At 41.0% G+C, this 14,598-nt stretch overlaps 1 protein-coding gene across 3 annotated transcripts; it reads right to left on the bottom strand.

Moving 5' to 3' along the window:
• Positions 1-1,734: 1,734 nt before the first annotated feature.
• On the bottom strand, positions 1,735-13,987 carry LOC147897816 (uncharacterized). 3 transcript variants are annotated; one of them, XM_087380450.1, is made up of 10 exons: positions 10,043-10,435; positions 4,880-5,142; positions 4,481-4,612; positions 4,251-4,373; positions 4,024-4,170; positions 3,505-3,710; positions 2,807-2,960; positions 2,599-2,696; positions 2,223-2,321; positions 1,735-2,112 (listed from the first exon to the last, which is right to left on the bottom strand). In XM_087380450.1, exons 1-9 carry the CDS (start codon positions 10,062-10,064, stop codon positions 2,234-2,236), a joined length of 1,233 nt encoding a protein of 410 aa, XP_087236576.1. In that variant the 5' UTR covers positions 10,065-10,435; the 3' UTR covers positions 1,735-2,112; positions 2,223-2,233. The 3 variants fall into 3 exon arrangements, 1 of the variants encoding a protein (XP_087236576.1); XR_015541682.1 differs by lacking the exon at positions 10,043-10,435 and adding an exon at positions 13,855-13,987 and having other exon boundaries at positions 2,223-2,696; XR_015541681.1 differs by having other exon boundaries at positions 2,223-2,696.
• Between the last annotated feature and the right edge of the window lie 611 nt (positions 13,988-14,598).

Here is a 14,598-nt window from a genome sequence, read left to right on the forward strand (position 1 = left end):
ACTGTCTCTAGAACTACTTACAGTGCAAAGGAGGTGCATGGGAGCCCTCCAGATTGTGCTCAGCATGTAAAGGATGCAAAGACTTCATTTGGGTGATGGCCGCATGATTGATTAAGGCCGGCCATGCCTTCTCCCAAATGACCCAGTCGCTCCAGCATATAGGATTCAAGGCCAATGTGTTATCAAGATTGAGACACATGAGGGGACTCCTCCCTCCCGCTTGTGCCCTTCGCCTTTTCCAAAGGACATAGTGTATGGGAGAAAGTTTCTAGCATCACAAGTTGGAACATCTCTGTTGCCCACTACATACAGTTTCAATTTCTCTCCATATTTATCACAACTTGGAACATCTGGGTTGGCTACTAGTAACATACAGTTTCAGTTTCTTTCCATATTCATCTTGGTCCCATCTGGCAAGATATTATCTGTCAGTGGCTTGATGACTATGTTGGATATCAACTTGTAGTAGGTGGAGTGTCTCGTTGTTAAAGACTTCAAAGAAGCCATATCCAGAATTTTTCATCATATGAGGGATAGGATGTTTAGGGATTTTCAATACATCCTGATAGTCTACATAAACGCACCCTAACGTGCCATTTGGGAGCATAGGACTCTAGGTTCTAGAGCTATGGCTGAAATGTGGGAGCGTTTCTGCTGCAAGGAGGTCAAGCAAAAGAGAGAAAACCATGTAGCAATTCAGCACCAAAGCATGCACTGAGATAGTAGATGATAAAAGAGAAATGGATAACAGTCAGGAAGATAACAGCAGAAGCATGCTGATTCAGTAACTTTCTTTTTAATGTACAATGTCCTTTTCCCCTTTTTAAGCCTAAAACTGCATACAATCATCCTCTTAACCCTCAACATGATTGGAATCGAACAAAGTGCAAGGACATGCGCACGAGTTTATAGTTGTGTGTTAAGAGAGCCTGCCAGATCTGAACTTGACAATCTAAATCTAAACCTAAATCTGCTCTGCATCTACTGCGACGTATTTTTACATGTATCCATTCAATTTTCACCCGTTAATCTGAGTTACCACTTGTTCTGGTTTTTTCGATCCAAGTCTCAGCATGATCTGAATCTATTTCAAAATACACTAGAATAACATGTCGAACTAGCAATTCACACAATTATTTTGTATTTCCATTACTGTTAGACTGCGAAGAAATCAGTTTGTGCGAGACGTGATTGAATAACGATCAGTATCAAATGGCCTGTCTTACGACTAGGAATGCATACCATGGAGACTCAAGATAGCGTTAGGATCCCATACCATTACTGATCAAAGAACCATTGTATCAATTTAGAAGTATTTGTCCTATGAGCTTTAGAAATACTTGTCCTAACCGTCGCATGCCAATCTAAACTTGATGATCTAAATCTAAACCTCTGCATCGATCTAAATGTCATTCTAGCCTTTCACAGCTTTGTGTAGAGGAGGCGCACTGCCTCTTCACTCACACTGAGATGCATATTTTGATGTGTCAATTCAAATTTCACCCATGAGTTTGAGTTACCAATTGACCTTACTTTAATCTAAATCTAAACATGATCTGAATCTGTCTCAAAATAATATGTCGAAATACCAATTCACACAATAGTTATGTACTTCCATTACAGCTAAAAACAGGAAATCAGTTTGTGGGACAGGTGATTATTCTAACGATCAACTATCATGTAGTGCTTAATTAAATGGCCCACCTCATGACTTCTGTCAACTTCCATAGTTTGCTGAACCACACAAGGCATAGGAAACAAACAGAACAAAAGCTGTTCTAAGTTGCTTTATAAGAGTATATCGAGCTCAAACAAAAGTCTCCCTACGATCTTGAGGAGACCTTTGAATTCTCTCGAGGGAGCTGAGCAGATCAGTTATTTCTACTTCTTAATTCCTTTCAAAGAGGAATGAATAATTATGGTACATTAAGAAAACCGAGTAAATCATTAAGAAGTAGAGTATAATAAGCACCTTGAATTGCTATGCCTTCCTTTAGACATTAAGAAAAAATCATATCCTGACATCAATGGGGCATCAAAACATTGTGAACTCAATGGCAAGCTTCTGATTTGAGAGTCTATTTTGCGTCATTGTAACGATGCCCCTAAGCCCTGAAAAATGAATTTACAAAGAGCAGGAATATATTAAAACGACTTTATGGCATTTTAAGTACAGCTGCAGCAGTTATCAATTTAGGTTTAATATTTGAACATGCTATTACCCTGATACTTTTCAAGCTTTCTCCATATAAGAAGAATTGGTATATACAAGTAGAAACAAGCCATGAACAGTTTGAGTATAACTTGCTTCTCTGTCAAGCCTGCAAACAGAATCCCACATGATTCAGAGCATAACAAGATACTTCAGAAAATACCCCCTTATCAAAAGGAAATAACTTCTGTTGAGCACACTAATTTTCTATGATAAAATATAGACAGAAGCAAACTTGTAAAGAATGTGTACAAAGGCATGAATTTCAGGCACCAAGCCACAATTCATAAACATGGTTTCTGATGTCTCTTCCAAACCGCTTTAGCCCTTCAAAACTCTTCCTGCTCCCTAAAATATCACATCTTTTAATGGGAACATAACCTAACTCTATAGCTTCTCTATTAACGTATACAGTTCGGAGATTGTCTGCATGCTTGGAATCTGAATAAAGAGCCACTTCCACTTCGCCAGGTGGCATATATTCCTGCAAAGCGAGAAATCAATCACTATCCCAACACATTTCTCATCCAGAAAACTGACTGCAAATGAAACTTGTTGAAGCAATCACCTACGGCTTGCTTAGTAGGAACGAACCTGGTAAAAGGCCCAGATAAGTTCTACAAGTTTTTGTCTACCAAAACCCTTCTCACTGAAGAAAGTTCTGGAAGAAGGACCAATTTCATCAAATGGATCAACAGGGAAAAGCACTGTCAAGAAAGGTGCTTTGAAAACCACCTCCTTTTTCTCACTGTCATGCATTGAGATGTAGAAAAGTCAATAGAGTTCCTTTTTATCTCAAGCTATAAACATTTACAGAGAATAGGTATCAAGCAAATAATATGCCTATTCAAAATAAAAGCACCATGACCGTGGATTCCTCAGTAGAGGACAAACAAAAAGTATAATGAAGTTGAGTGTCCTAAAAATGGGCTTTCAATATTTTCAAAGCCCTCGTATAAGATCAATGTGTACTGGATGAAGCAATGAAAAGGTGGGTGAATCCTTTCTCCTCTTTCTAAAGCAAGATTCTAAGTTGCTCAACTGGGAACCTTTCTCTTTTGCTGATATCATTTAGTACATAACACTCCATGCATCTGGCTACTATCAAATTATCTATTTGGCCTGATGGAAATTACAGCTGCCAGCATCACCCATACACAGTGCTGACCCTAGCTCTGAATCGATTTAGTCGCTGCTATGTATTAGAGAGTTCATGCTTTTAGTCTTTTGCGTAAGATCATGAGCATAAATGCTTTTAAAATCTCCTAATTCAGCAGATATAAATTTAATACCTCTCGCTCATTGGCCGTGTATAAACTGTATCCTCTGGAATACCATGCAATCTCTTTAGCTCCTGCCCATCCTCCTCAATATCATACTCGACACCAACAGAGCTATCTGTGTAGATTTGTGCAGCAGATGGTGGTTGCGTAACCGACCAACATATAGATTCAAGAAGAACGCTTGGAGTAATTGATTTGGGTATTGTCCGGCATGGCTGCAGAAAATACTACCTAGATGGAATTAACAAAATAAATGGCTAATGAAGCAAAAAGGACAAAGTTATTCCCAAACATAGCATCCTAGGACCTAAACAAGAACAGACACATTGCCTCTTGAAGGCAAAAGAGTTCACTGGTAAAGTTTTAACCAATCAATTTTTGCATGCATCATGTGGACTATAAACTATAACATTGCCAAATTATATCTTCAGTGCCTAAAAGGAGTTCAGGTCACATCATCATTATGCATATCCAGAGTGCACACACACCAATATGCTTTCTCTAGAGATAAGGAACACTGAACCTTACTTGCATTCGAGGACCACGGCGCCTCCTCACACAAGCCTTTGCAGCATCTGCTCTTTCTTCTCTTTCCTGGATTTGAGCTTCTAAATCCCACCCAAAACCAGGTCCACCAAGAGCTAAACTTTTACTCCCATGGACGTTACTGGCATCCTGGCAACAAGAATCAGGAATACTGAAGAACACCCAACAAAACCAGAACCTTCTTCAACAAAGCACTGCCTAAGGAATACCTTCAGAACATGGCCATTCTGTGTGGCATCCAGCAAGATGGAAACATGCCGAGCCAAGTCAGCAGATAACTGGACCATACGGTGAAGATGTCTCTCTCTTACGGACTTCATTACCCATAAAGGCTGCATGTCATAGGATTCAAAGATCAACCAGAGAAATAATATCTTCTTCTTTATATTGGACATCTGAAAAAACACAGAATTACTTGCTTGGCAAGCACACTACTTACCGTGACTAAATTTATGTTGAATCCCAGGTACTTCAGCATGCAGCTCCCCTCACATACTACATGGGTTGCCTCAGATCCAATGAGCCAATGGTCAAGATAAGATGCACCGTTCTCTGCCACAGCTTCTACAACCTAGGATGAGAGCATCACAATGTGAACTTTCAAGAAGTATTCCTGAATATGACCGAATTGTATTGTCTCTTTTTCATCTTGACCACCTTTGTGCTTTGACTACTCTTTGTCACAAAACGGACGAGCTTTTATAAGAACTGACAATGGGATGCGTAGTAGCTGATTGTTCACTTTACTCACCCTAGACAAGATATATAAATGCTTTGTTTGACATTGTCAAAATTATTTAAAAAAAAAAAATAGGAACTGTCATAAATTGCTAACTACCTTTGCTCGCAGCTCATTTGATGAGACCACATCAATGAAGAAACGCAGGCCTGAGAAAATGGCTCCTTGATTTAGCATGTCCTTGCTTGAAGTTAGAAAAGCATCCTGTACTGCAAGGCTTAATGATTTCTTTTCTGGTTGAGGTGAAGAAGGAAAACAAGAATGGTCTCCCTTAGAACCATTCAGAATGTGATGGAATTCCTGATGTGGAAACCTTGTGTTCCTAAGTCTTTGTACACTATACACTGCTTCATCAAGTCTATCTGCAAGAAAAAAACATCAGACCAGCCACAATGCTCAGAAGACACACCTTGACGCTCTCAATAGAATGGTCTTCACATTTTATATAAGAGCCTATAGCGTCAGTTTCAACTATAAGAGCAATGTTTAGGTACAGAAGGCTTTGAGCAAACGGTAGCCTTGATAAACATATGAGGCTAACAAAATCATTGTATAGTGCTAGACCACATTACAGTTCAGATCTCTACCAATCATAAATCCTTTATCTTTTAATACAACAATAGGTGAGTTCTTGAATATTTTGCAAACAAGCTGGAAAGTTTTCTGATCTTTCAATGACTCAGGTCAGTGTAGATTGGTCCTATTGTTTGATATTTCAAGTCCTCCCTATTCTCATGAAATTTTGAATCCTTTCTATCGTCTGTTCTCTGTGTCAATAGATTGGTCCTATTGTTTGATATTTTGAGTCCTCTCTATTCTAATGAAGTTTGTACCTTTTAAGGTATGCCGAGGATGAGCCAATGGTAGTTTCATAGGATGGTGTGACACTCCCACTTGTTGTGACAATCAGAGTTGCATTGTCATTGCAAAGAACCCCATCTTTCATGTATGCATGACACCCATTAAAATATTACTCAAGATTGCATCAGGACAGCTTCATTGACCTCATCCAGTCCATTTACTGAGAATCCATCTGGTTATTCTGCCGATTATGCAAGGTTGGCTAACCAAATATAGCAAGGCTTAATAATCAGTGTAGAGATATTACAAAAATGTCAGGAGAGCCTAGAGATTTTGTCCCTGGCCTTGGATGGGCTGATTTTCCTTGAAAGGTGAGAAATTCTCTGCGTCTGAATCAGGAACCAACCACGAACATCTTCAGATCAGGTCGTACTAAATAGATACAGCTTTTACTCTCCTCTTCAGAAGAAAACTGCATGTCCGCCATAAACTTGCGTCAACAAGTAGACCACAAGAGTGCGATGAGAAGATCTCTTCATTAACTGCCTGTAGGACAACCAGCTCCCCACGTCACTCTTCAGCAATCACCGGCCAGCACCAAACTCAATATGAAATTCGAAAATAGCTGTGGGTTCTTTTTCTACATATCTGACGGTTCAATGTTCTGATAAGGGTATTTGTGGCAGATTCTCTGGCCCGAGGTTGTCATTTCATTTGGAATTGGTGCTTGTTGGGTATGATGAGTGTTGCTGGGATTGATTGAAGCGAGTTTCTGCATGATACCACCACTACGATTGGATCCATGCTCTGGATGGTGTGCTAGGCCCTATTCCTTGGGGCCATTCCACTCTGCTATACTGATTCTATGATGTCCTGGCCACCATATTTCTCAGTTGGATAGACATATGAACTTCTCCTGTTGTGTTTCTTTTTTGTTGTATTATCTTTTTGGTGGTCCTGCTGGGGACAAAAACACAAAAAGTCATTGTGGATCTTGGATTGAGATTGTGTACACTCATGACAAGATAGCCTAGAAGGGATGGAAGAGGTTTAATATGTCTTTTTTGTGGTTTAGCTGCAGAGTGTTGCATGATGGGCCGAACTGCTCGTATGTGGGTAATTATCTGCAAGGAGTGTGATGGGTGTGGACACATGGAAACTAGATGTTTTGATTATTCACTTCGAGTGATTTGTCCTCGAGCAATAATTAAGAGAGTTCTTAGGAGATTGCCCTAAACAAAAAGAATGCTAAGTTAAATGCAGGTCAGAGCCTTACTGAGGAATAGAGCTGTTAGTATTGGGGTGTTTGGTTGATGCTTTTCCAGTTTTTGGAGTTGACAAGATGGCTCATGAATTTCCTAGATTTTATGGGCTACTCAATGAAGACCTTGAAAGATTCATTGAGAGTATGGAGTTTACTGCTTTGATTAAAAACATTCTCATCTGTATGCTTCCAGTTCTCGTCTTCATGATGCCATATTCTGCTTTGCTTTACTTCATCTTTAATATGTTCCTGCACTGAGTACCCAATTGTATCTTCTGTCTCAACAACATCAAGATATCTTCCTTCATCTGCTACAAGGTCGTCCTTCCTGGCATCTTTTGAGATACTATTGCATTCTTGAACGTCTTGCATATGTTCCACCTCTATTTCCTCCACTAACTTCATAAAATCAAACCATGAAACATCTTTACCCTCCAATTCATCCTCACCATTCTTAGCTTCAACTTCAACATCTGGTAACAGCATTCCCACTTCATCCCCACTTGAATCTGTGATGTCACTTTCACTCTTACTCTCTTCTTTGGTCCCACTTGAGCTGGCTTCACTATCTTCTCTTTCTTCTTCTTCTTCCTCTAGGAGCTTCCTATCCACCATGCTGAAGCCCTTTTTTATCCAACAGAGTAAGTGTTCCCTTCCCCCAATCCTTGACTGCTTTCACTAGTCTCAACCATGGCCTACCCAAGATTAGTGGAAAGGCTCCCATCCCGGCTGACATGACATGGCAATCAACTTTCACATTAATCCCAAAAGACCTCACATCCATGGCATTCAAGATCCCCAAGCACTTCACCTTGGAATGATTTGCCAGTCTGATCTTGTACCCTGATACTCCATTTAGTTTGAGGCCTAGCCTTTCAACACAAGACTGTGTAATTACGCATACTTAGGCTCCACCATCAATATACGCTTCTCCTATAGATTTTCCCTTATGCCAAGCATCTATCACGGGACATATATCAGGCAATTCTTCCAAAGATTGAACCCTTACCGTCTTCTTTCTCTCCTGCTTAGATGGGTTGAATAGTCGCTTCCATTCTCTTCTTAGCTGAGGGCAAAGCTCCATCAACTGTCCATACGAAATATCCACTTTCTTACCTATCAAATCCTTCTGAAGAGAGTAATTTTCTTGAGTTCCCCCAAGCGGTAAATCCCCTGTTTGAAAATGTCTTCCTGGTCTTGACTTCTTTTTGCTTGAAGCAGACTCCCCTTCCTTCTGTTTTCCCTTCTTTGCATCACCGTGTCCATTCTCAGGCTCTCTCTCTCTTGCTCTTTTAACCGGCATCACTTCAGGATCCTCTAGGTATATTGGTGACACATCACGCTGCCTTTCATCTATCTGTCCTTTCCCTTTTTGCTCAGGTGTCAACCCACTTGTTCCAAGCATCCCCTTTACCTCTATTCCATAATCATTTGCACGATTACTTAAATTGTTTGGCAAAGGAAACATGTCTCCTTCTCTACGTGGAGGCTTATCATAATTTGGACTGGTGTGGCCTCAATCCCCACAATTGTAACAATTATAGGGTTCAAACCTTCTCTAATTAGCTCCTCTTCCTATTCCTGGATCGTGCCTGTTCCCTGGATTTTGATACGGTGGCTTGGGCCCTCTTCCTGCACCTCCCAAAAGATTGAGACTGAGATTTTTGAACATGTTAACCACCTCATGTATTCTTTATTTCTGCTGGTGCAACCAAGGTGCTCATAGCATGTTGTTCTTTCCTCCTTGACATTTGTTATAATCATGTGGTCAACTGCTTCATTCTGATCATCTTTCACTCATTTGCTTTTGCCAGACTCCCCTTCCTTCTGTTTTTCCTTCTTTGCATCATCGTGTCCATTCTCAGGCTCTCTTTCTCAGGCTCTTTAACTGGCATCACTTCAGGATCCTCTAGGTGTATTGGTGACACATCAGGCTGCCTTTCATCTGTCTGTCCTTTCCCTTTTTCCTCAAGTGTCAACCCACTTGTTCCAAGCATCCCCTTTATCTCTATTCCATAATCATTTGCATGATTACTTAAATTGTTTGGCAAAGGAAACATGTCTCCTCCTCTACGTGGAGGCTTATCACAATTTGGACTGGTGTGGCCCCAATCCCCACAATTGTAACAATTATAGGGTTCAAACCTTCTCTGATTAGCTCCTCTTCCTGTTCCTGGATCCTGCCTGTTCCTTGGATTTTGATACAGTGGCCTGGGCCCTCTTCCTTGTCTTCTTCCTGCACCTCCCAAAAGATTGAGACTGAGGTTTTTGAACATGTTAACCACCTCATGCATTTCTTTACGCAACCTGTCATTCTCCGTATTCTTTATTTCTGCTGGTGCAACCAAGGTGCTCATAACATGTTGTTCTTCCCTCCTTGACATTTGTTGTACTCCTGTGGTCAACTGCTTCATTCTGATCATCTTCCACTCTTTTGCTTTTGCCAGATCCACAGCTTCCTGGAAATTGGCTACAGGTTTCAATTCCAGCTTCATCCTCAAAAAGCCTCTTAGTCCTGAAATGAATTTCTCCTTCTTCAACATGGCAGGTGGCTGCTCATTCCATAGTGACACACACCAACGATCCCACAAGCGACTGAAGTCCTCAATATATGCATCAAGCACAAAATTTCGTATTTCATGCCACAACTTATTCGGATCCTCTACCCTCTTGTAATACCTCTTGTAATGCTGTAAAAAAGCATCCCTTGCCAACTCAAAAGTTACTTCTACCGGTGGATTATTCACTGCCTGAGTGGCTTCGTAAGCATAAAACCATCTCCTTGCTTCATCTTGCACACAATAGGTAAAGATCCGTAACATGAAGGCTGCATCTTCCGATTCTTGATCAAACAAGTAATTTCCAACTGTTTCATAAACTTCTCAGCATCCTCACTTGGCATTCCATGAAACAACGGGAACTCCTAAGCCATGCTTTTTGATGATCAACCACCAATGATTCCGATCTTGTAAACTGAAGGTCCAGCTAGAGACCGATCCTCTGTGGAGGCACAAAAACGTGATGAGACTGGCAAAGCTACACTTAGATGAACAGTCACGTTTGTAAACACACCGAGAAAAAACACAATCCCAAGACAACTCAAAACACCATAACTGGGAAACACCATAAAATACCATATACTGCTAGCCACTAATAACTGTAAAAAATACAAAGATGAAATGTATAGAGATCACAACCTCCAAGCAACCATGAACTCATAGATAGAACCCCCTGTAGGATCAGATGGAACCTTGCTTGCCAATGATGAACTGGATGCCAATGAGCCTGAATGGGACCTTGGACCTTCACATCAATTTCTTGTAGGCCTTAAAAATCCACATAATAATCTGAAGCAAGCAAGTAACGTGAACTCCTTGAGTTTCTTCCACTATCACCCACAACTTAACAAATAGCTTCAACGCTTCACACCAACTAAGACCAGCTCTTTTAAGTGAAGGCAAGATCACAACCAAAGATAAATGGCGTTCCTTCTTGTTGATGGAGCACTTCGCCTTGAAAAATGTATACTATTGGAATCTGCCCTTATAAAATCCCACATGCACATAATCGATGCAACCTCAATGAATAGCCATCAAAATTCACCACCCACAAATCGCATGGCGTAAAAGGTGGTCTTCTACAATCAGCTGCATCACTTAGTGGCTACTGCGCGCGGCTCCTTTGGATCCCATAACTAGAGTCGCTGGTCATTCACCCACGTTCTCAGATCATGCTCAAGAAGCCGGAAAGTAATGCCTTCATTGCAATTATATGCCGCCACGACCCGAAACCTTCATTTTCACGAGCTCAGTATGACATGAGCAGGTTCGCAAATACTCTCCACAGCCCGTGAGCAGTGCTATCAGCTCCATGATAAATCCACGTGCTGCGATCAATCCTTTGCGAGTAGACCGAGATTGCCATGATCCCTTCACGTATTGTCTTCGGACTACAGCCACCACAAGTTCCAGAACTTCTTCTTTTGGATAGTCACGACCAGCTGCTCTCTCCGTTCCTTGTAAAAATTCGAAACCTGCTCCAGATCTGGATTTACGACCTTGCTCAAAATCTGCATGTGGATTCTCTCTGGCGCCACAAGAGCTTCTCGGTTATTTGCGAATGCCACAGCGCATCAGCACAGCGGCCATCCTCCCTTCGCATTCACAACGATATTCCTGATTGGTAGTTGAAAGGCTGCTATCGCTATCCAGTGCGAGCTCTTAAAAACACCATTAACCATGAAGCCACGATCCAAAGCCTCCTCAAAGAGTAGTCCGTGAGCCGAACTACGGCCACCGTACCAGAATTTCCCAAGCTTGAGAGCTGCAATGACCTCTGAGATTGAAAAACTTCTGTGAACCAAGAACACGTACTTGCTATGGACTCAGATTGATGGTGCGACTAGGAAGCTCCCGCGACCATTTGTAATAATAATAGGTTGATGTTGTTTCGTGCACGTCCCCAACACCTCTGTTAAATTCGGAGAGGCCACCCAATTCTTTCAAGCAACCACAACCTTTGAAAACTTTACCGCTAATTGTTGACATCCAACAAACTCAGCGGCTAAGCCATCAACTTCTCCTACTGGCTGTTGTTACGAAACAAAGCGAATCAACTGAAACATAAACTAAAACAAAAGACGACCAATTCCCTGGCCTCTGAACTAACTCAACAACGAATGTGGGCAATTCCCACCATAGACTGAGATGAGCATAAAGCTCATGAAAACATGATCCACTGCCCTCTACTTCACTAGATGAGCCCGAAGATAGATCTGAATCAAGGCCGTCCACCCCCCTTATAGAAATCCAACTAGTAGTTCCACTAATCCGCATCCTTCCTTTTTCATGCAAATCCTTGGCCATTGATTTGGCTCTTTCCATCAACCAATGAGAGCTTAACCTTTTATCTCACTTTCCACCCTTCTTTATGGTCCTCTACTTTTTGTTGTGGCCATGCAAAGTACTCCTTACCTGTAGTCTCTTTGAGAAAAGCACCAGTCCTTCTGCAGTGCCTCAGTGACCACCCCCTCCATCATCCGTTCCATGTGCCAATGCTCAAGATCCAAGGTCCACATCCAGGCTCCATGGGTCATCCAATCATCAATTTTGGTCGCAAAGTTCTTGTCATCATCTCCTGCAATCAGGGTTCTCCAAACAAGCGCGTAATTATTTCAAAATATATGTGTCAATACAAAAATCATCCCAAAAAAATAGAGAGGGCCAATGTCATGATATTTTCTAGCTACTATCTTCTATTCTATCCCTACTATCTACATGTGCACCTATCAGTGCTACTTTCTCCTACACATGAGTGCTATTACCTATGTTTACATAGCATTTTTTATCTGATACAAAAAGATACCAATCGCACAAAAAAAACCCATCACCGGCAATAGGGATCAGCGGCAGAAAAGATTATAGGCCAGCATCAAGGAGCAACAGACCTGCCCCATCCTTGACATCTACGGGTTCATCTCCAGACTGGTCCGGGTTACAGCAGCAGCAAGGGACTCCATCACGCAGGCATCAGTTCCAGCTCTACAGTGAGGGATTCCCCTCTATACAATATTCTTTCTTTCCCTTTTGCTGTGACGGTTTATTTCCTCCTTAAAGTTCAGCTGTATTCAACCCTATTGGGCAGATGGATATTCAGTTATTATTTCCCTCTTTGGAGGCCCTTTCTATTGTTCCCTCAATTCTCACACTCACTCCAGAGTTCCACTTGTGTTTGACTGCATTATTCTCTCAGCTCAATTATTAGTGAGTAGAGAAAGAGTGAGTGAGGCTTTCTCTGCTCCAACAAGGGAGCAGTCTTAGCCTCCTCTTGGATTTCAAGAAGGCCTATGACAACGTGGATTGAACATTAGGAGATAAAAACAACTGTCAAAACAAAAGAATGAACTCCAAACAAAGAGGGTATTGGTTTTCGTATGCAGATAGAAAAAGCACAATAATCCAAGGGTGGCCTCTTCTCTTTGAAGGTAGTACTATTCGAGTTTATTGTGCTAGCAAACTGTGCTACACAATTACAGTACTTAGGAGCGAGTTTCTAACAGAGCTAAATCCATGAAGAACAAACAACCCTTTCCTTTCCAAGCTTTTGGTGAGAATTGGAAGAGACGCTTCAACTAAAGAGTCAACATGATTGCAGTATGAGGTCAGTATTCTATTTGAAGAAGTGTAAAGGTGACTTATGTGGTATTCTAAATGGCAAATCCAGTGGGTCCTTCTCATTGGGCCACATATGTTGTGCACCATGTCTTTCTTTCCATCTCTTTTGTTTGGTTATGTTTTTAAATTTCAATAATGTTGTCAGAATACTTAAATGTTTAATTCTGGTGCTCTTCCTCATCTTCATTTGGCATTAAAACATTTAACAGTGAATTACTATGAAGAATCAATCTTGAATTAATTAATTCACTCAAATCCATAATAAGAGAATGAGGTAAGAGTAAGGGGGATTTATGCCCGGCTGTCCCATTGTACTAAAGGAAAACAGAGATTCATTTTGAATGGCCTCTACTTTTGCAGTATTGCTATCACTTCCTGAGATTACTTGAAAACAACAAATACATATGTGTTGGTCTGTATACCATCATAGAGAAGGGTTGTAAGCTTTGATTTGATGGTAACTTTTTGATGTTGAATGAAAAGCATGTTTCGCAGAAAACAAGTTCTAGGTTTCCTCTAGTTTCTAGACTAAGGTCACAGAATCCACCTCAGTCCATATACAAGCTTCACGCCTGCTAAGAGATCTACTTTATATGACAGGTCCACTCACCTGTAATAAACACTAAACTACAACAAGGTAATTAAGGTTGAATGCACTACAACACATATTGAATTAAAGCAGCCTTTCAAAAAAAAAATATTTGAAGGGTAACAAATAAAATCAAAAGTGTTCATGACTTTGCATATCTATTCATAAAAAGGCAATACTTTACAGCAATTCACAGGTGGCATAGTAAAAGTGACCTCCATATGCTATTTACTTGGACTGAACATACCGTTCTGTTTGACACAATTCACAAACCAGGCTAGGTTTACGACATAAAGACTCTGTCGTATCCCATTCTTCAAAGCATGTTCATATTTTCTTCCACCAAAGCTGTGAAAGAATCAAGGACTGTTTACTTCAAGCCCCAAAAAGTAAACACGTATATAAATCTGAAGTTTACAAAAAGGGATCAAAAGGATTAGTTCAATAGTAACTGTGTTTAAGGATATTTGCACAACAAGGTGAGTGCATTGAGGATGCAGATCAGGACAATATTGTCCACCCATCTGCAATGTTGTCTCCTGCACATGTTTGCGAGCATCTGCAAAAGGGTAAGTATAGAATGTAAGAATCAGCATAAAGAGTGCCTAGCAGCGAACAGGGAATGAGGGTAGGCAAACATAAACAACCAGACAACAATACTTTGACAAATTCCAACTCATGTTGATATGCCCATGAAACCTTCAAGGGAATGACCAAACTCTCAAATATGCTAGGCAGGCCCCAGACATACTACCACACATAGTTGCCAGAAACGGCCATTTCTTGATAGGAAACGAAAACGGTGTTTCTCGTTTTGTAAAACCTATTTTTAACCTAGACCCCCAAATACGCGATTTCACAGCCTGGCTCCTTTTTTTGCTGCCTCCCGCCCATTGCACTCCTTCTGTGCATCCTTGCTGCTCTCTCCACCTTCTCTAAGCTCTCTCCATCCCTCCATCCTTTGCTCTTGGACTCTCCATCCCGTTTTCCT

Source organism: Dipteris shenzhenensis, chromosome 10 (genome assembly GCF_047967505.1).
Source record: "Dipteris shenzhenensis isolate YYH24624 ecotype China chromosome 10, Dip_SZ_1.0, whole genome shotgun sequence".
In the NCBI taxonomy this organism is placed as follows: domain Eukaryota; kingdom Viridiplantae; phylum Streptophyta; class Polypodiopsida; order Gleicheniales; family Dipteridaceae; genus Dipteris; species Dipteris shenzhenensis.